The following is a 22094-nucleotide window of genomic DNA, read 5'->3' as shown; positions in this document are numbered from 1 at the left end:
AAAAAAAAAAGAGGGTAATAAGTAATGCCTTTATTTTCAGGAGTATTTAAAAATTGGATAAACAAACAATAAATAAACAAATAAAACTTTTTTAAAAAACTTGGAAGCACTTAGAAAACAAAAGAGTATGTTTCTGGCAATATGGCAGACTGGAAACCCAGAGAAGCCTTCCTATTATAGAACACTAAAAATGCCAGATAAACTATAAAAGTAATATTTTAAATACATGACTGAACTCATAGAAATTAAAGGAAATATTCTGAGCAAAGAAAAGAAAAGAAAAAAAGTCCAGAGGAAAAAATCTAGTACTGAAGGAATCTGCTCCATCCCTACTGATCTAAAACTTGAGTTTTATCAGGCCTCATTGGAGGAGCAGGACAGTCTCTATAACCTATGATCTAGTGATGATAGAATCCACATAAAGACAGAAACCCCAACATCAACACTCTCAGTGGGTAAACTAAAAGAAAAATACACACACACACACACACACACACACACACACAGAGGAAAATGACAGAAATACAGTACTTGACCATATGAAGAAATAACTAATAAACAGGAAAATAATTCATATAACAGAGATTGAAAGACATTGAAGACAAGAGTAAGAAGAACAAACAGATGTCTAGTGAAGACAGCTACATGAAAAGAATGAGGTAAATGTAATACATTTGAAGATAATTTTCTAGAACTGATAAGACACATAAGCTCACAGAATTAAGAAACCCAAAAATTCCCTAGAAGCATAATAAAAAATAAAAACCTAAACTAAACTTAGTACATTTTCTGTTGTTGTAACTGAACATCTGAGACGGAGTAATTTTTATATAAAGAAAAGACATTTATCTCTTACAGTTCTGGAGGCTGGGAAGTCTAAGGCTGAGGTGCTTGTAACTGGTGAGGGCCTTCTTGCTAGTAGGGATTCTCTGCAAGAGTCCCAAGGCAGCATTAGCCATCGCATGCAGGAGGGTTCACAAAAGATGGCCAAACTGGCTTTTATAGCACACCCACTCTCATAACTAACCCACTCCCTCAATACCCTATTAATCTATTAATCCACGAATGGATTAATTCATTCATAAGGGCAGAGCCCTCATGACCCAATCACTTCCCAAAGGTCCCACACCTCTTAACACTGCCACATTGGGGACCAAATTTCCAACACATTAACTTTTACGGAAAGCATCTGAACCATAGCAAAATTATACTAAAACTGTAGCCAGAGTAATAACAATAAAATAATTGGCTATTTCTGATAACAACAAAGCAAGCCAACAGACAGCAGAATGATAGCATCAACATGGTAAGAGAAAATATTTGTCAATCTGGAATTGTACACTATACAAAAAAATTAAGAACATGAGCAAAATGAAGATATTTTCACACAAACAAAACTTTAAAGAGTCAACAGGCCTTCACTAAAGGAAATTCTAAAGATTCAGGAAAATGATCTTACATGAAGGTCTAAAATTCAAGATGGAATGATAAATCTAAGCTTAAAAAAATAATGTCTAGTGGGTTAGAAAGTAGATCTAAACTCATGACAATGATTATAAGCCAGGAAGATAATAAACAGAGAAAAAGTGTATCAAGAATTTCATGAGTATGCATGTTAAAAATCCAGATAACCTCAAATAAAACTGTATAATTTTCAAACTAGTAGAGAGGAAAAACTGAATGACAAAATATTATCGATATAAAAGAAGCCAAGAAAGAAAAGAAAAAGAAACGAAAATGGGAAGGATAAACAGAAAGCACAAAATAAGATGTCAAAACGTAATGCAAATGTACCAGTAATTACAATTAGCACAGATGGACCAAAAGCTTCAGTAAAAGACAAATTGTCAGATGAATTTAAAATCAAACAAAAAGTCGAGCTATATGCTACTCAAAAAAGAAACACTAAGAACATGTAAACACACAGAAAGATTATTAGTAAAAAGATGGAAAACTATATCAGAAAAAAACTAACCAAAAGAAAGGTGGTATAGCTAGTAATACCTCACAAAATGCATTAGAAGCAATAAAGTGAGTCACTAGATCATGATATAAAGTACATCAGGAATGGGCCGGCCCAGTGGCGCACTGGATAGTGCGCCGCTTGGGAAGCGCGGCAGCGCTCCCACCCGAGGGTTCGGATCCCACATACGGACCGGTTCCCGCTCACTGGCTGAGCGAGGCACGGGAGCAACGCCGAGGGTTGCGATCCCGTTGCCGGTCCCCGGTCCGGTACGGGGGCAACACTGAGGGTTGCGATCCGTTGCCGGACACGGAAAAAAGACAAAAAGATAAAGTACATCAGGAAGATAATTCGATACACATCAGTATTTTAAAGCATAACCTTGAAGCACATAAAGCAAAATAGGCAGACCTATGGGCCGGCCCGGTGGCACACTGGAGAAGTGCGCCGCTTGAGAGCGCAGCGGCGCTCCCGCCGAGGGTTCGGATCCCATGTGGAGACTGGTTCCCGCTCATTGGCTGAGCGCGGTGCGGGCGCAGCACCAAGGGTTGCGATCCCATTGCCGGTCCCCGGTGCGGCGCGACACTGAGGGTTGCAATCCCGTTGCCGGTCCCTGGTGAGGGCGCGACACTGAGGGTTGCGATTCCGTTACCGGTCAGTAAAAAAAAGATAAAAGGGGGGGGGGAAAAATGGCAGACCTATAGAAAGAAATTATCAAATCGTTTACCAAAGTGAAAGATTTTTAACACTTCTCTCAGCAATAGATCAGGAATCAGAAGATTTCAACAACAGAACACACATGCTTGAATTAATGGACACTTTTAGAACATTACACTCAAAAACTGCAGAATATAGTCTTTTCAAGCACATATGAAACATTTAAGAATTCTGACCACACAATGGACCATAATGCAAGTCATCAGAGAACTGATATATGTGTCACATAGGATGACAGTAATCTAATTAAGCCAGAAATCAATTAGGGAAAAAAATCTCTGATAATTATGAATCACATTTCTAAAATAATAAACAGTTCAAAGAAATAAATCTTACTGGAAACTACAGCAAGTTAACCAAATTATTAGATTCAAGTAACGAAACTGTGATACACGTAAAGCATTACTAAAGATGTTTAAATTAGAAAAGCAAAAAGCTGAAAAGTAAAGAGCTAATCCAAAGTAGACAAAAACTAAAAAGAAGTCACTAAGGTTAAAAAAATAAATAAAAGGCAAATGTTCCACAGAGTAACGTGTAGAAAAATACATGAGCTAACAATATTGAGTCAAGATATAGTTTTATAAAACCTGAATTGGGGCCGGCCCGGTGGCGCACTGGATAGTGCGCCGCTTGGGAAGCGCGGTGGCGCTCCCGCCCGAGGGTTCGGATCCCACATACGGACCGGTTCCCGCTCACTGGCTGAGCGAGGCGCGGGAGCAGCACCAAGGGTTGCGATCCCGTGGCCGGTCCCGGTCCAGTACGGGGGCGACACTGAGGGTTGCGATCCGTTGCCGGACACGGAAAAAGACAAAAAAAACCTGAATAGAGCCACAATCATTACTAAAATCTAAAAAGTCACTCATCTTTCCCAGATGGGAGAGGGAGAACATACCAGATATTCACTGGCAGGTTCTAAATATTTTCAAGGACCAAATAACTCTAATCTTGGACAAAAATATTCCAATGTACAAGAAGAGAAGAAAATACCCCCAAACAGCAGAATAAACATTCTCAAGTACATACATATGGAATATTCATAAAGATAGACCACACTGTGGGCCTATCTTTGAAATATAACAAAGAAGAATTGAAATCATGCAAAGTATGTTCTCTGGCCACAATAGAATTAGACAAGATATCTGTAACAGAAAGATATCTAGATAAACCTAAAAATTGGGAAATTAACCAATATACTTTTAAACACACATGTGCAGTAAAGAATTAACCTTGCCCAAAGAGAGATCTGGCCTGTACTCGTAGGTAGTGGGAGGTAATCTCTAAGACCTTGGAATGTCCTGCCTGATAAGTGTCTTTGTTTACCCAGGGTCTTGGCACCCCAGATAGTCTATGTCAACAACGTGAGCTGGCGGGGAAGAGGGAATCAGTATCAGTTCATCCTCTGGATGGGCTGGAGACTAAGGTCAGCTATGCAGGTAGTCAGCAATTTCTACCTGACCAAGTCCTAACAAAAATTCTGCACACGAAGGCTCGGGTAAGCTTCCCTGGTTGGCAAAACTCCATGCATATTGTCAATACACCATTGCTGGGAGAAGTAAGCACTGTTCACACAACTCCACAAGGAGAGGACAACCTGAAGGTCTGTGTTTGGAACTCTCTTAGACCCTGCCCTATGTATCTCTTCCCTTGGCTGATTTTAATTTGTATTTTTTTCACTGAAGTAAACCACAACCACGCATATAACAGCTTTCAATGAATTTTGTGAATTCTTCTAGTGAACTATCGAATCTGACTGTGGTCTTGAGGACCCCAAATTCGCAAATTGATATCAAAAGTCAGAGTGGTCTTGGAGATACCCCCAATCTCACAACATGAGTCAAAGAAAAAATAAAGAAAATTAGCAAATATTTTGAATGAATGAAACTGGAAATATAACACCAAATTTTATGGTGTGCAGCTAAAAGCCTTTAAATGAAAGTAACAGTATGAAATGCTTACAGTAGAAAAAAATTAAGTTTCTCAATCAATGATCTAGGCTTCTACCTTAAGGATCTAGAAAAAGAAGAGTAAAGTAAAAGCAGAGTGAGAGAAAGGAAATAAAGGTAATAACAGAAAGCAATGAAACTGAAAATAGACTAGAGAAAAAAAACAATAAAACCAAAAACAGGTTATTTGAAAATGTCAAAAAAATTTATAAAACTCTAACTGGATTGACCAAGGAAAAGAAAGCCAGGAGTTACTAAACCAGGAATGAAAGAGGGGCTATCGCTTGACCGTACAAACATTAAAAGTATAATTAAATACTATTACAAACAACTTTGGTCCCAACATTCGACAACATAAAGACACAAACTACAAAAGCTCTCACATGAACAGATAATATGAACAGTCCAATACCTACTAAAGAAATTAAATTCATAGTTCAAAACCTTCCAATAAAGTAACTTAAGGTCTAAATGACTGAACTGGTACATTTTACCAAATATCTCAAGAAGAAACAATACCAATTCTACACAAATGCTTCCAGGAAAAAAAGATTGGAGGGAGCAATAAATACCTAATGCATTTTTTGCAGCCAGCATTATCCTGATTCCAAAATCAGAAAATGACATTAAAAGAAAGAAGGGGGAAAAAAAGCTACAGACCAACATCTTTCATGAACACAGATGCAAAAACTCTCAAGAAGAAATATAGCAAATAAAATCTAACAATATATAAAAAGGGTAAACATCATGACCAAGTAGGGTTAATCCCAGGAATGTGAAGCTGGTTCGACATCAGAAAATCAATGAAATTCACCACAGCAACAGACTAATAAAGAAAACACTTTGGAAAAGTTTCACAGGTTCTTATATAGTTAAACAGAGGTGTCTTAGAACTCAGCAATCTCACTCCTGGGTATTCACCCAAGAGAAATAAAAACTTGTCAGCTTATATCACCAAAAAAAAACAACCCTGGTACACAAATATTTACACTGAATTGTAATCACCAAAAACAGAAAATAACTTAAATATCCTTGAACTGATTAATGAATAAAGTGTGCAATCTCACTCCTGGGTATTCACCCAAGAGAAATAAAAACTTGTCAGCTTATATCACCAAAGAAAACCAACCCTGGTACACAAATATTTACACTGAATTGTAATCACCAAAAACAGAAAATAACTTAAATATCCTTGAACTGATTAATGAATAAAGTGCAATACATCCATACAATGGAATGCCGCTCATGCATAACAACGAAAAATACTGACACATAAAACACAAGTGGATCTCAAATGCATTATGCTGAGTCCAAAAAGCCAGTTTCAAATGGCTACATACTGTATGATTCCATTCATATGACATTCAGGAAAAAGCAAAATTATAGAACAGAAAACAAATCATAATTGCCAGGGAAAGGGGTAGGGAAAGAAGTTAAGTACAACAGAGCACAAAGGAATTTTGGAGGGTGATGAAACAGTTATAATATCTCAGCTGTGGTGGTGGTAGTACTGACAAAGACTCTCTCCTTGGCCAAACTCTAACCAGGCTCCTCTGAGCCCTTTCTCAACTAGGCCTCAACCTCAGCCTATCAAGGATTGAACAAACACTAACAGTTTTAACCGCTCAAGTCCACATCCCTAGGATGACCCCTGCCCCCCTTAAAGTACCTGCCTGAGAAAACACAAGTCTGCCAAAAGAACTGTTTGTTCCAGCTAACACCTGAAGACAGGGTTCCTGTCCCCCATCTCTGGGGGAAAACAGAAGCCTCCCTTCAATAAGTGCCAGTTAACAAACCCAGATAAGTTTCACATAGACCAAATCCTCTTCCAGCTTTTCAGAATTTTTCACTTTGATTCTACTGAGCCCTTGCTCACCCCTCTCACTATCCTCTCATCTTCCCTTTAAAACACTCACTCACCTCTATACAAATTGAAGCTGAGTTCATTTCACACTGAACTCTTTCCCTACTACAATAGTATATTACTGATTAAAAACCTGTTTTTACCACTTTAACTAATGTCTGGCTTTATCATAGACAATACATAACTGTATACGTTTGTCAAAGTTTATAATACCATACACTAAAGTGGGTGAATTTTATTGTATGTTAATTATACCTCAATTAAAATAAGAAAAAAAACTTTTGGAAACAACAACAAAAAGCTTCCAAACCATCAATAAATTCCAAACCATCAGCAATAAATTCACCTCATCAATAAGGTCAAATAATAATCACATGATCATTTGAAATGCTGAAAAGTCATGAAAAACACCAATTCTAGATATTTTGTTTCTATCAGCAACTAAATCTCTAACGAAAAGATAGGCAAACAATGGCTACAGGGTCAAATCTGAACCACCCTGCTCTTTTTGCATGGCCCCATGAGCTTAGAATAGCTTTTACATTTTTAAAGGGTTTTTTAAAAAAGAAAAAGAAAATATGCATATATGGCCTGATAAGACTGAAATATTTATTACCTGGGCCTTTATGGGAAACATTTGCCCACCTCTGCTCTAAAGTCTTGCTACTCAAACTGTGGTCCATAGACCAACAACCTCAGCAAAATCTCAAGCTCCACCCTAGAACTACTGAATCAGTCTGCATCGCAATAAGAGAACACAACCAAAGAATTACCTTTTCTTATAGATGTGTTTGTAACATCAGAAAATACATAGTAAACACACAGGAATAAAAACTATATATACAACTCTGAAAAACACTAAGGAATATTTCTATGATAAGTCTATAAGGCAGTTGGCAAGCTGCTCCTAGATCAATTCAGAAAAACCACCAATTAAATCTCAATCATGTTTAACTCAATTTTCTGAACCCAAAATTATAGATGACACAGTCCAACACCAAAATAAAATATTTTAAATCATTCTCCCAGACAACGTGGTAACCATGAGTGCCATATTAAGCTAAGAATAACAAAGATGCTTCAAGGTTTTTAATATCTCCATAGTTATTTCATTCAAGCCTTTCATTTCATCAGGAGGAGAAAAAAAAAAGGTCCTGAATTTTCCCAAACTTTAGATCATGTGATGTTCATTTATCTGAGCCTCCCAGAATGACTGGGAAACGACCACCTTAGAAGTCATGCCACAAACCAAGTGTTTAAGTGAAAATTAGGTACAAGTATGAGCTACACTGAAACTCTGTTGCTGTGGGAATGAGGGAGAAGGAACAAACCGCATATATTAAACAATAATTTAGAATGTGCCTGGAGGAGGTGTGGCAAGATGGTGTACTAAAGGTGCCCACGCTTCCTCCCACAGAAACAGACCAGAACAACAGACAGACAGCTACATACTGACAAGAGCACCTATGGGAGGGTGTAGGGGTGTGGCAGGAGACTAATGAGATCTCTGTGGAGCACGAAAACCCAGGATGGCAGCCCACAGGCTTAGCCATCATGTCTCCATCACCAAGACTGGAGCCCGAGGAATGACCACCCAAGATCAGCAAATGAGGAACATTCCATTGTGAAGAAAAGACAGTCAGAGGGCCCACACCAACCCTCATCCTCACCACTGAGGACTTCAGTTCCTTCTGCAGGAAGGTTCCATAGCCCTTGCAAGCCCAGAAGCAAGCGTGGGGAGCTGCCTAAAATGTACTTACCGCACTGCTCCAGAACATAAGCATGTACTATGCGCTCCACAACCCCAACCTTTGTGACCTAAACTGATGTAATGTGGTACCATCTTGAAACCAGAGCCCCTGCTGGAACACTCCCTGCACTGGGGGACATGAGCAGACTCCACAGTCATCCCAGTACACTCACAGGAGAGGCTAATATGCCCTGATCCCAAGTGTCTTGAAGTCTGGGCCCACAGCAGCTGTGACTCTAGTCCTGCAGTCTGGGAAGCCAATCACAGACCTGCTGAACTGATACACCACGTCCCCAGCCACAGATCAGACAGGCAAACACCTCTAGGAGACAACCCCCCTTCTTCTCCTACTCTCCCTCCTCCCACAAGCTGGCCAAGTTCTGTGTACCCAAGCCCCCAACCCAGAAAAAAAAGCTCATACATCTCTCTCTAATGAACACACCCTCGGGCCAGTGGAAATAAAGCCCATCCACACCCTCCTGGAGAAATGGCCAGGGGATTCTGTCCTCAACACTCCCACCTAACAGCCTTGCCAACAGCCTGTGTAGGGGCTGGAGCCAGGCTCCCTCTCTACAGCCCTGCTCTCAAGGCCTCATTCACTACCCAAGAGGTGGCTGGCTGGACCATCTCTTGACAGGTCAGCTTCCTGACCTCGCCCACCACCCAAGAAGCAACAGAAGAACGTGCACCCTCTTCACAGGCCTGCTTCCCAAACTGCCCACCATCTGAGAAGCAGCTAGACAGGTCCCCTCTCTGCAACTCTACCTTGAGGCCTTGCCCATCACCCCAAACCCAGCTGCCCGGGCACCCTCTGAGCAGCCCACCTCAAGACCCCACCCACCACCCTAGCAGCAGCTAGCCAGAACCCCTCTCATCAGGCACATTTCCCAACCTCACCCACCATCCAAGAAGCTGCTGGCCAGGCCCCATCTCTGTAGTCCCATCTAACAGCCACTGCCACTGACCAAAAAGCAGCTCAACAGCCCCACTTTTGGCAGATACGTTCCTAAACCAAAAAAGAAACACAACCTCACACCTGGCCTCAAAAACATGGCACAGACAGGCCACCAGCAGACCTGCACCCAGCTAGCCAAGCCAAAATGCACCCACGCCCCTGGCACAGAGAAACAACTCAGCTGTCATGCCCCTGGAAGACCCGCCCCTTAGTCTTTGAACTATCACACACACATGCAGCCAAGTGAGAAACAGTCTAGCTGATGTGTCCCTGGTTGGCCCATCCATGATCAGAAAAGCAGCATGGTGACCCTGTCACTGGCAAACCAGTCCCAGAGACCCTGACACACCATGCACCAACACCCTCAGCTTGAGAATCAATCCAGCAACTCCATCCCCACTGAGCCAACTAACCCACAAGATGCATGTGCACAAACCTGGCAAAGCTGTGCCATAACCACCACAAACCTTCCAAGCATAAGCCGCTGAATCACTCACAGACATTTTGTAACCTAAAAGTGGATTACAACTGAAGAAACTACACAGGGTCTACACTACTGCACCCAACCTGAACAAACCCATTGTACTCTGCCCAATTGACATCCTAGGATGCATTTCCAAGTGAAAGTCTTTCCCCACGCAAGCCACTCTACAAAACTCAAAGAGATGATTCTTCCACCAGATGCACAGATGTCAACACGGGGAAAGAAGAAACATGAGAAAACAAGGAAACATGACACCACCAAAGAAACACAACAATGTTCCAATAACTGATCCCAAAGAATTGAAAATTGCCAACTTGCCGGAAAACAATTTGAAGTTAATAATCTTAAACTCACAATGATACAAGAGAACACAAACAATGCAACAAATTCAGAAAAACAATTAATGATCTGAATTAGAAATTTAACAAAGAGATAGATCGTTATATAGAACCCAAAAGAAATCTTCGTACTGAAGAATTCATTAAATAAAATAAAAAACACACCTGACAGTCTCAATGACAGACTAAATCACACACAAGAAAGATTTTCTGATCTTGAGGACAGCTGTTTAGAAATGATCCAGAAAGACAAAAAGAAAAAAGAATTTAAAATATGAACAAAGCTTACAAGATTTATGGGATACTATTAAGCAAACAAATATTTGAATTATGGGCATTTCCAGAAGGAGAAGAAAAAAAGATACTAGAAACATATTTAATGAAGTAATAGGTGAAAACTTCCCTACTTTGGGGGGAAGAGAGTGCTGGCTAGTACAGGGATCCAAACCCTTGATCTTGGTGTTATAAGATCATGCTGGGGGGGGGGGAATAACACCATGCTCTAACCAACTGAGCTAACCAGAATCCCTTCCCTAATCTTCTTAATGATACAAACATCCAAATCCAGGAAGCTCAAAGGTCCCAATAGATTCAACCAAAGATACATCATGGTCAAACTATCCAAAGTTAAAGATAAAGAGAGAATTCTAAAAACAGAAAGAAAAAAGTATGTCGAGTCACTTATAAAGGAGTTTCCAATAGACTAACAGCAGACTTCTCAGCAGAAACCCTACAGGCCAGAAGAGAACAGGATGATATGTTCAAAGTAATGAAAGGAAAAAACTGCTAACCAAGAATATTATACCCAGCAAAGCGATCCTTCAGAAGTGAAGGAGAAATAAATTGTTCCTCAGACAAGCAAAAATTAAGGGAATTCATTGCCACCAATCTGTCCTTACAAGAAATATTTAGGCAAGTCTTATATCTAGAAGAAAAAGAATGATAACAACCATCATGAAAACACCCAAAAATATAAGTACTGATAGAATAGACACAAATCAGAAAGAGAAAGGAATCAAAACATATCACTACAGAAAACCGCCAAATCACAAGAATAAACAATAAGGAACAAAGGATACACAAAACAATCAGAAAACAACAAAATCACAGGATTAAGACCCCACATATCAATTATAACCTTGAATGTAAATGAATTAAATGCCTCAATTAAAAGACACAGACTGAATAAATGGATTAAAAAAATTACCCACCCATAAGCTGCCTACAAGAAACACACCTTACCTACAAAGACACACATAGACTGAAAAGTGAAAGGATGGAAAAAGATATTCCGTGCAAATGGAAAACAAAAGCAAGCAGGAGTAGCTATACTTTTATCAGATAAATCAGACTTTAATTCAAAATCTGCACTAAGAGACAAAGAAGGGCACTATATAACATTAAAGGAATCAATACAGCAAGAGGATATAAGAATTACAAACATAGGGCCGAGCCCGTGGCACACTTGGGAGAGTGAGGCGCTGGGAGCGCAGCAGCGCTCCCGCCATGGGTTCGGATCTTATATAGGGATGACTGGTGCGCTCACAGCGCTCACTCGCTGAGCGCAGTGCGGCCGGTCTCAAAAAGGACAAACAAAACAAAACAAAACATATATGCACCCAACACTGGAGCACCCAGACATATAAAGCAGATATTATCAGATATAAATGAAGAGACAAACACCAAAACAGTAATAGTTGGGGTCATTCTCAGAGCTACTCTCAGAAGTAGACAAATCATCGAAACAGAAAATCAACAAGGAAACATCAGATTTAATGACACTGAAGACCAGATAGATCCGACATTCACGGAGCATTTCATATAACAACTGCAGAATACACATTCTTTTCACCAGCACATGGAACATTCTCTAGGACTGACCATATGTTAGGCCACAAAACAAGTCTCAACAAGTTCCAAAAAATCAAAATCATATCAAGCATTTTTTCTGACCATAATGGAATAAAACTAGATACCAAAAACAAGAGTAACTTTTGAAACTACACAAATACACATAAGTTTTTAAAGATGCTCCTGATTAACCAATGGGTCAAAAAAGAGATTAAGAAGGCAATCAAGGGCCGGCCCGGTGGCGCACTGGGTAGTGCGCCGCTTGGGAAGCGCAGCGGCGCTCCCGTCCGAGGGTTCGGATCCCACATACAGACCGGCTCCCGCTCACTGGCTGAGCGAGGCGCGGGAGCAACGCCGAGGCTTGCGATCCCGTTGCCGGTCTCCGGTCCAGTACGGGGGCAACACTGAGGGTTGCGATCCGTTGCCGGACACAGAAAAAAGACAAAAGACAAAAGACAAAAAAAAAAAAAAAAAAAAAGAAGGCAATCAAAATGATTCTTGAAACAAATAAAGACAGAAACCCAACATACCAAAACCTAAGAGATACAGCCAAGGCAGTAATTAGAAGAAAGTTTATAGCAATCAACTGAAAAAATAGAAAGGTTTCAAATAACTTGACAATGCCTCTTAAGGAACTAGAGAAGCATGAACAAACTAAACCCACAGAAGGAGAAGAAAGGAAACAGTAAAAATCAGACCACAAATAAATGAAATTGAGACCAAAAATACAATAAAAGAAGATCAAAGGAAAAGTTGGTTTTCTTAAAAGATAAAACAAAATTGACAACCATTAGCTAGAGTTACCAAGGAAAAAAAGAGGAAAGACTCAAACATGATAACAGAAATTCAGAGGATTATCAGAGAATATTATGAACTATATGCCAATAAATTTGAAAACCTAGAAAAAATGGATAAATTCCTAAACACATATGACCTGCCAAGACTGAACCAAGAAGAAACAGAAAACCTGAATAGAACAATAACAAGAAACAAGATTGAATCAGTAAAAAGTCTGCTGAATTCTACCAAGCATTTAAAGAAGAACTAATACCAATATTTCTTAAAACTATTTCAAAAAACTAAAGTGGATGAAATTCTTCCAAACTCATACTAAGAGGACAGCATTATCCTGATACCAAAATCAGGCAAGTACACAACAAAAAAAGAAAACTGTGGGCCAATATCCCTGATCAACATAGACACAAAAATTCTCAATAAAATACTAGCGAGCCAAATCCAAAAGCACATCAAAAAGATTATACATCACCACCAAGTGGGATTTATCCTGGGTATACAAGGATGGTTCAAAACACACAAATCAGTAAACGTGATACATCACATCAACAGAATGGAAGAAAAAAACCATACGATCATCACCTACAGCCAACCGACTTTCAACAAAGAAGCCAACATACAATGGAGAAAGGACAGTCTCTTAACCAAGAAAAGTACCAATAAATGGCACTAGGAAAACTGTGAAGATCCACAAGCAGAAGAATGAAACTAGACTCCTATCTCTCACCACATACAAAAATCAACTCAAAATGATGAAAGACATAAATGTAAGACTTGAAACAATAAAATTTCTAGAAGAAAACAACATAGGGAAATGCTTTAGAACACTGGACTGGGCAAAGATTTTGTGAATAAGACCTCAAAAGCACAGGCAACAAAAGATAAAATATACAAATGGGATTATATCAAACTAAAACGCCTCTGCACAGTAAAGGAAACAATCAACAGAAAGAAGAGACAACCTGCAGAATGGGAGAAAATATTCACAAACTATGCAGCTGACAAGGGATTAATATCCAGAATATACAAGGAACTCAAACAACTCTACAGTAAAAAAAAAAAAAAAAGAAAGAAAGAAAGAAAAAAATCTAATTAAAAAATGGGCAAAGGAGCTGAACAGACATTTCTCAAAAGAAGACATACAAACAGCCAACAGGTATATGAAAAAAATGTTCAACATCACTAATCAACAGAGAAATGCAAATCAAAACTGCAATGAGTTATCATCTCACCTCAGTTGGAATGGCTATTATCAAAAAAACAGAAAATAGCAAATGCTGACAAAGATGCAGAAAAAGGAAAACTCCTATACATTGTTGGTGGGGATGTAAATTGGTACAGCCATTATAAAAAACAGTATGGAGGTTTCTCAAAGAACCAGAATAAGAACTACCATACAATCCAGCAATCTCACTATTGGGTATACATCCAAAGGAAAGGAAATCAACATGTCAAAGGGATATCTGTACTCCCATGTTTAATGCAGCTACATTCACATCAGCCAAGATATGTAACCAACCTAAACATCTATCAACAATAAAGAAAATGTGGTATGTATACACAATGGAATACTACCCAGCCTACTAAAAAGAAAAGAATACTGCTAAAAAAAGAATGAAATTCTGCCATTCACAGAAACATGGATGAGCTTGGAGAAAATTATGTTAAGTGAAATAAGGTAGGCACAAAAAGAGAAATACTGCGTGTTCTTACTCATGTAGAAGCTAAAAAAGTTGATCTCAGAAGCAGAGAGTAGACAAACGATTACTAGAGACTGGTGAGAAGAGAGGACGGGAGAGGAGAAGGGGGAGAGGGTGGTCAATGGATACAAAATTGTAGAGAAAGGAAGAATAAGATCTAATGTTCTACGGCAGTATGGGATGACGATAGTCAACAACACATTACTATATAACTTCGTGTAGCTAATGGAGAGAATTTTGAATGTACCCAACTTAAAGAAATGACAAATGTTGGAAGTGACAGATATGCTAAATATCCTGACAAGATCATTGCACACTGTATAAATGTACCCAAACATCATATTGTACTCCATAAATATATACCATTATCATGGGTCAATTAAGAAAAAAGAAAAAGAAATAGGGAGTTTAATAGTGATTACCAGAGGCAGGGAAGGGGAGAAGGAAGAGGGGTAAGAAAAGGTTGGTAAACAGAAAGTTACAGTTAGATAGGATGAATACATTCTGGTACTCTAGGGTGACTTAGAGTGACTACAGCTAATAATATTGCATTGTGTATTTCAAGATAGCCAGAAAAGAGAATCCTGAATTTTATAACCACAAAGAAATGATAAATGTTTAGGTGATAGATATGCTAACTAATCTGACTGATCATATATGCATGTACTTAAACAACAAACTGTACCCCATGAAAACATACAATTGAAAAAATAATTTTTAAAAAAATTTAAATTACAAATACTGCAAAATACAACCACTACTCTATAATCAAGGTATCTGCATTTGTTTGTATACACACAAATCTCTCATACTGGAGGTCATTCAACAATATTACTGGTAGTAAATAGGTGTCTGACTACTAAGACTAGGCAGTAATATCTTTTTTTTTTTTGGTCTTTTCCATGACCGGTAAGGGGATCACAACCCTTGGTTTGGAGTCGCCCGCACTGCGCTCAGCCAGTTAGCACACCGGCCAGTCCTATATAGGATCTGAACCCGCGGCGGGAGCGTCGCTGCGCTCCCAGCGCCGCACTCTCCCAAGTGCGCCATGGGGCCGGCCCAGGCAGTGATATCTTATAAATCCTACAATACTTTTTAAACAAAACGCTGAAAATATTAACCTTAATACACTTTTCTACTACTCCTAACAAGTTTTTTTTTTTTTTTTGTCATTGATCTTACTCCTTTCCTACCTATTATCATTTTGGTCAAGAGGACCTGAATGATATTGTACCACTCTGTTTTTAAATCTCCTCAATAAATTATCATCAAAATTAAATTAATTCTCAACTTCTCAATATAGCATACATTATTTTCTGATTCCAGTCATATCTATTATTTATTAAGAAGCATTCTGAACTTTAGCCATTCTGAATTGTTCTAAATGTAGCACTTTTTTTTTTTTTTTTTTTTTTTTTTTTGGGGGGGGGGGGGGCTGTATATTAATTCCAGGGCTGAAACTTTTATTTTTGATTGCTTTAAGGTTAATGCACTAACTCATTTAAAATGCATACTGTATCTGTATTAAGCTAAACCTGAGTTGACACTGATATCTGCAATTCTAATCCATTACCAAATGGATCATTCTCACCTCCTATCCTTGCTTATCTGTAACTTCCCATTTCAATTGCAAGAAATGTGGCTCCCCCCACCCACCATCCATTTTACTTAGTTGTTTAATTTTAATATAGATCACTAGAGGTATCAGAATTGCAGTATCAGAATAGTTAACTATACCTCTGTGGGAAGCAATATTATCATCTAGAGTACACTGCAACTAGAGAACATGTGCATGTCGTTTACCTTCAGTCTCACAGGCTCCATGCATTCCCACAGCTACTTAGGTCAACACCTCCCGCTCCCTGCCCACTTTAGTGAGGTTATTTTATACATATCTAATATAATTAGAAAATACATTTCTTTTGTCTCAGTCTGCATTCCATCCTGGAATCCCCCAACCTCCTAAACGATGATTTCTTAAATTTGCATTCATTAAGGTCCATTCTTTCTGCTATAAAATTCTGTGGGTTTTGACAATTGTGCAGTGTGCTTTTTTATGATACTTCTCATGCTCTACATATATAACATTTTACAAACAATTTTACCGCTCATTCTTCAGGAGAACATACACATTTCCAAACTCTTCCTCAGTTCTGCTCAACCAAGTACAGTCTACAATGTTTGCAGGCTTATCTCCATGCACATAACACTTTTCTCTCAATCTCTAGGAGACTCATTTCAGAAAACTTTGCTTTCAGATTACTAACAATAGTCTTTTCATGATTAGGCTTCAAAGTAAAAATGTTACAGAGTTATATAAAAAACAGATTTCATATGCTTATTTTACAACCAAGTTCTGAGAGTGTCACCTTTGCAACAACTATCATTAACGAACTAACGAAAGCTTTAAAAACTTCATTATACTGCTTTCACTTCCACTTCAATCTTCCCATATGTGAATTTGGATGATGTGGATTCACTTACTCAGCTCAGTCTCCCTAAAAGGATTTTTAAGCAGTCAGTCTAGTCCACTCAATAGTACCATTTACTCTAGGTAAATAGTTTATCATAATAAATAACCATTATCAGTAGATCCAATACAAACATGCAAGGTACTAGACTAAGACCAAGAACACAAATAAGGTAAGAGCATACAGGCTCCATCCCCTGGATGTCTGCCCCAATCCAAATTAAAACCTCCAAACGTGCCTAGAATTCATCTATTACAATTAAGATTCCAGACTATACTACGTAAGATCCTTCTAGTTCCTAAATACTGTATTATTCTTCACTTATGCTTGATGTATCCAGATTTTTAATGCAAAAAGCAAAGCCCTGACATCCAGTTTCTGGCCCTGCACATAAGCAGCTTGGAAGTTATCACTCAGTCCTAACAGCAAATAAAAAGCTGAACAAACTGAAAACTCAACTTTTCTTAGGTCCATCAGAGAAGTAAGGTCACAGGGCAAACCACTGCCACAAAAATTGGACAGATAGACAGATGGATACAACTTACCACAGCAGAAACCCATGGGCAGAAACATAACAGAAACCAGAACCAAGGCAGGAAAACCTAACCTGTAATTGATGAATTGGTAGAAGCTTAGTATGGACAAATCTGAAAGTTAAAAACTCCAGGGAAACCCAGTCATAGAGGAGCCTTCACACTTCTTTGAATTTTACCTCCAGGAGCTCTACCAGAACCTCAAAGTGAAGATGTGAGAAAAATCCCCAATGCTTCCAGAAGAGAGGAAAACTAACTACTTTGAAATATGCCAGAGCAGTCTGTTCTCCTTAAAAAGGTCTATCACCAAGAGAATTAATTTTACCAGAGCCTAACCTATTGAGGTTTATCAGAAACTCACCTGAGGGAAGAAAAATAACCAACTTCAGTTCCTTTTAGCCTTCCAAGTGGAGAAAGATTTACCTAACTTCAGCCTCCTCTAACCATCCTGTCCCACCTAAAGGGGTGAAAAAAAAACTGAGAAGCACTTGTGAGGCTCACAGCCCACGACATAGGCTCACTAAAAGACTGAGACATAATCATAGAACTATAGTATGCTTCCCCTTTCCCCACACCTTATCATCGCGTTACTAAAAACCTATATACCACAGTTCCTTTTACTCAGTATACCATACCCAGCTTTCAACAAAAAACTACAAGGCATACTAAAAGACAAAAAACAGTTTAAAGAAACAGAAAAAGCATCAGAATCAGACTGAGTTATGGCAGGGATATTGTAATGAGCATACCAGAAATTTAAAACAACTATGATGAATATCCTAAGGACTGTAATGAAAAAAACCAACAACATGTAAGAATAGATGGATAATGTAAGCAAGAGAGATGGAAATCCTAAGAACCAAAAAGAAATGCTGGAAATCAAAAACACTGTAGCAGACATGAAAAATGTCTTTAATGGTTTCATTAGTAGAACAAGGAAAGAATCTCTAAGCTTCAGGATTTATCAACAGAAACTTCCAAAACTGAAAAGCAAAAAAAAGACTGAAAGAAGACTGAACAGGAACTGTGGGACAATTACAAAAGGTATAACACATATGTAATAGGAATATGCGAATGATATGAGAAAAGGAAATATTTGAAGCAATGATGACCCAAAATTTCCCAAAATTAATGTCTGATGCCAAACCACACATCCAGGAAGCTCAGAGAACACACTAAGCAGAATAGAAGCAAAACAAACAAATACACTACACCTTGACACATCATATTCAAACTACAGAACATCAAAGACAAAGAAAAAATCTTGGAGACTTCATCAAGATGGTGGAAAAGACAGTCCCCAGCATCACTCTCACAACCCATCAATTGACAGCTATTAAAAAGCAAAGAATGCCATCCTGAGACCACTGGAGCTCATGGGAAGAAAGAGAGAGAGATCCACGGAGTTCGTGAAGGCAGGAGAAGCTGTGGCAAGAGAAAGAAGGGACCTCTTCGACCATTTCTAGCCAGCAAGGGTGAGGGGCAGGAAGAAGCTGTAGCGCATGGAGCAAGAGCAGAAAAAAGACACAGCTTAGCTCTTCATGTGAAGTTTTTTGGAGTATGCAGGGTAGAGGAAGACCTCAGAGTGCACCATCCCAGCTCCCAGGGCAGTGAGACCACTGATAGTGTTCCTGTGAATCCAACAGTAATGAGGAGCCACAGCCAACTAAAGAAAGGAGCTACCCAGAGGCCGGTGAGTCATCACGTGGAACCAGTGCTCAGCCAGCCCCACAGGACTCTTCAGGGGAAGAGGAGAACTGGCCTGCCAGGGGAACATTGGGACATGCCATGGGCAGCCAATCTGCCTTCCAATCAGCACAAGCCCACAGAGTGGAGAATAGTCAGGGAAACAGAACTGCAGGGGAACAGTTTGCTGGAAAAACTCAGTCCTAGGCCAGAATTTCCACACAGCCCAAGTGTATCTAACCTCACAAAACTCGGAAGTGATTAAATGACCAAGAATTAAAATCTAGTAAGCACAAAGAGCATTCCCCAGAGAATCAGCATCAAAGCAGCAATTTAGCACAACCACAGAGCTCAAGTGCTGGTTCCCATGGAAGTTCCTGCAATTTTGGAATTAGCAAAACCACAGACCAGAGATAAAGCTCTGATATTAACCAGTAAATTTTAGCACAACCACAGAGCTCAAGTGCTGGTTCCCATGGAAGTTCCTGCAATTTTGGAATTAACAAAACCACAGACCAGAGATAAAGCTCTGATATTAACCAGTAAATGTCTAATACCACCAAAAAACACTAAAAAGGTAGCAGTCTCCTCAAATGCCCAGGCATCAACATAAAGACAGAAAGTTTGAAAAAGAACAGACAAATATGATACCACCAAAGAAAACAAACAAGCCCCAGCAATGGAACCAGAGGAACAGTGGATTCATGAAATATCTGTCACAGAATTCAGAATAATGCTCTTAAGTTCAGCGAGTCATGATGTAAATGGATTAAACGCCCCAATTAAAAGATACAGAGTGGTTCAACAGATTATAAAACAAGAACAATATGCTACCTACAAGAAATTCACTTCACCTAAAAAGACACACACTGCCTGAAAGTGAAGGGATGGAAAAAGATATTTCATGCAAATGGAAACAAAAAAAAGAGCAAGAGTAGCTATACTTGTATCAGATAAAACTGAATTCAAGCCAAGAAAGTAAAAAAAGATTAGAAAGTCATGATATAATGATAAAGAGATCAATTCAGCAAGAGGATATAACAATTCTAAATATATATGCACCAAACTCTGGAGCACCCAGTTATATAAAGCAATTATTGTTAGATCTAACAGAAGAAATAGACTCCAACACAATAACAGTTGGAGACTTTGTAACACCCCACTTTCACCAAATGACAGATCATCCAGACAGAAAATTAACCAGTAAACATCAGGATTAGTATTTACTATAGGCTGATTGGACCTAACAGACATATATAAAACATTTTATCCAACAGCTGCAGAATACACATTCTTCTCAGCAGCACATAGAACATTCTCTAGAATAGACCCTATGTTGGGTTACAAAACAAGCCACACAAATTTTAAAAAACTTAATCATAACAACTACCTTGTCGAAACACAATGGAATAAAACTAGGAATCAACAATGAAAGGGACACTAGAAACCATACAAATACATGAAAATTAAACACCATGCTCCTAAACAACGAATAGGTCAAAGCAGAAACCAAAAAGGAAATTAAAACATTCCTGGAGACAAATCAAAATGAAAACACAAAATACCAGAACCCACAGAATATAGGAAAAGCAGCTCTAAGATAGAAGTTTATAGCAATAAAACCTACATCAAAAAAGAAGAAAAACTTCAAATAAACAACCTAATATTACACCTCAAAGAACTAGAAAAACAAGAACAAACCAAACCCAAAATCAGGAGAAAAACAACAAAGAACAGAGCAGAAATCAATGAATTAGAGATTTTAAAAATAATACAAAAGCTCAATGAAACAGAGTTGGTTTTTCAAAAAGATAAAACTGATAAACCTTTAGCTAGACTAACAAAGAAAAAAAGACTCAACTAAAAAAATAATCGGAAATTAAAAATGAGATATTACCACTGATACCACAGAAATACAAAGGATCACAAGACTACTAAAAGAACTATATGCAAACTGGAAAACCTAGAAAAATATGGATATATTATTGGACATATACAGCTTACCAAGGGCAAATTATGAAGAACTAGAAAACCTAAATAGACCAATTACTCATTATGAGTAATGACATTGAAGCAGTAATAAAAAATCTTCCAACAAAGAAAACCCCAAGACCAGATGGCTTTAGTGCTGAATTCTACCAAACAATTAAAGAAGAATTAACACCAGTTCTTCCCAAACTCTTCTGAAAAACTGAAGAGGGAATACTTTCAAACTCATTCTACGGGGCCAACATTAACCTTATACCAAAACTGGAAAAAGATACAACAGAAAAAGAAAACTACAGAAAAATATCCCTAATGAACACAGAGGTGAAGATCCTCACCAAAATACTAGCAAACAGAATCCAAAAACATGTTAAAAAGATCATTCACCAAGATCAAGTGGGATTCATCCCTGGGATGTAAAGATGGTTCTACCTACACAAATCAATAAATGTGATATATCACATCAACAGAATGAAAGGAAAAAACCATATGATCATTTCAATAGAAGCAAAAAAAAAAAAACCATATGATAAAATCCAACACCCCTTCATGATAAAAACACTCAAAAGCTAGGTATAGAAGGAATGTACCTCACCCATAAAAGGGCACATACAACAAACCCACAGCTAATACCATACCAAATGGACAAAACTGGAAGCTTTTCCTCTAAGATCTTGAACAATACAAGGATGTCCACTTTCCCCACTTTTATTGGACATAATACTGGAAGTTCTAGCCAGCATGATAAGGAAAAATCAACAGCCTTCCCATATGTCAATAACAAAACAGCTGAAGGAGAAATCAAGAAAGTAATCCCATCTACAATTGCTACCCCAAAAATGAAATACCTTAGAGTAAATTTAACCAAGGCGGTGAAAGACCTATACAATGAAAACTATAAAACACTGTTGAAAAAACTGAAGCGGACACAAATAAATGGAAAGATATCCCATGTTCATGGTTTGGATGAATTATCATCAAAATGTCTATATTAGGGCCGGCCCGGTGGCGCACTGCTACAGTGCGCCGCTTGGGAGCGCGGCGGCGCTCCCGCCGAG

General features: G+C 38.6%; 1 protein-coding gene across 1 annotated transcript in view; it reads right to left on the bottom strand.

The window, feature by feature from the left end:
• The window catches only part of LRP6 (low density lipoprotein receptor-related protein 6), a 115708-nt gene extending 97761 nt beyond the window's left edge, over nt 1-17947 (bottom strand). Inside the window, exons 1-2 of the mRNA XM_008577326.1 lie at nt 17940-17947; nt 9139-9243 (exon numbers count right to left, since the gene is read on the bottom strand). Of these exons, the coding sequence (XP_008575548.1) occupies nt 9139-9243; nt 17940-17947 (113 nt within the window). The remainder of the gene's footprint in view (nt 1-9138; nt 9244-17939) is intronic.
• Between the last annotated feature and the right edge of the window lie 4147 nt (nt 17948-22094).

This window comes from Galeopterus variegatus, unplaced genomic scaffold (genome assembly GCF_000696425.1).
Source record: "Galeopterus variegatus unplaced genomic scaffold, G_variegatus-3.0.2 Scaffold1492, whole genome shotgun sequence".
NCBI classification, from domain to species: Eukaryota; Metazoa; Chordata; class Mammalia; order Dermoptera; family Cynocephalidae; genus Galeopterus; species Galeopterus variegatus.
The sequence above is the reverse complement of the archived record's forward strand: the minus strand, read 5'-3'. Positions and strand labels throughout refer to the sequence as shown.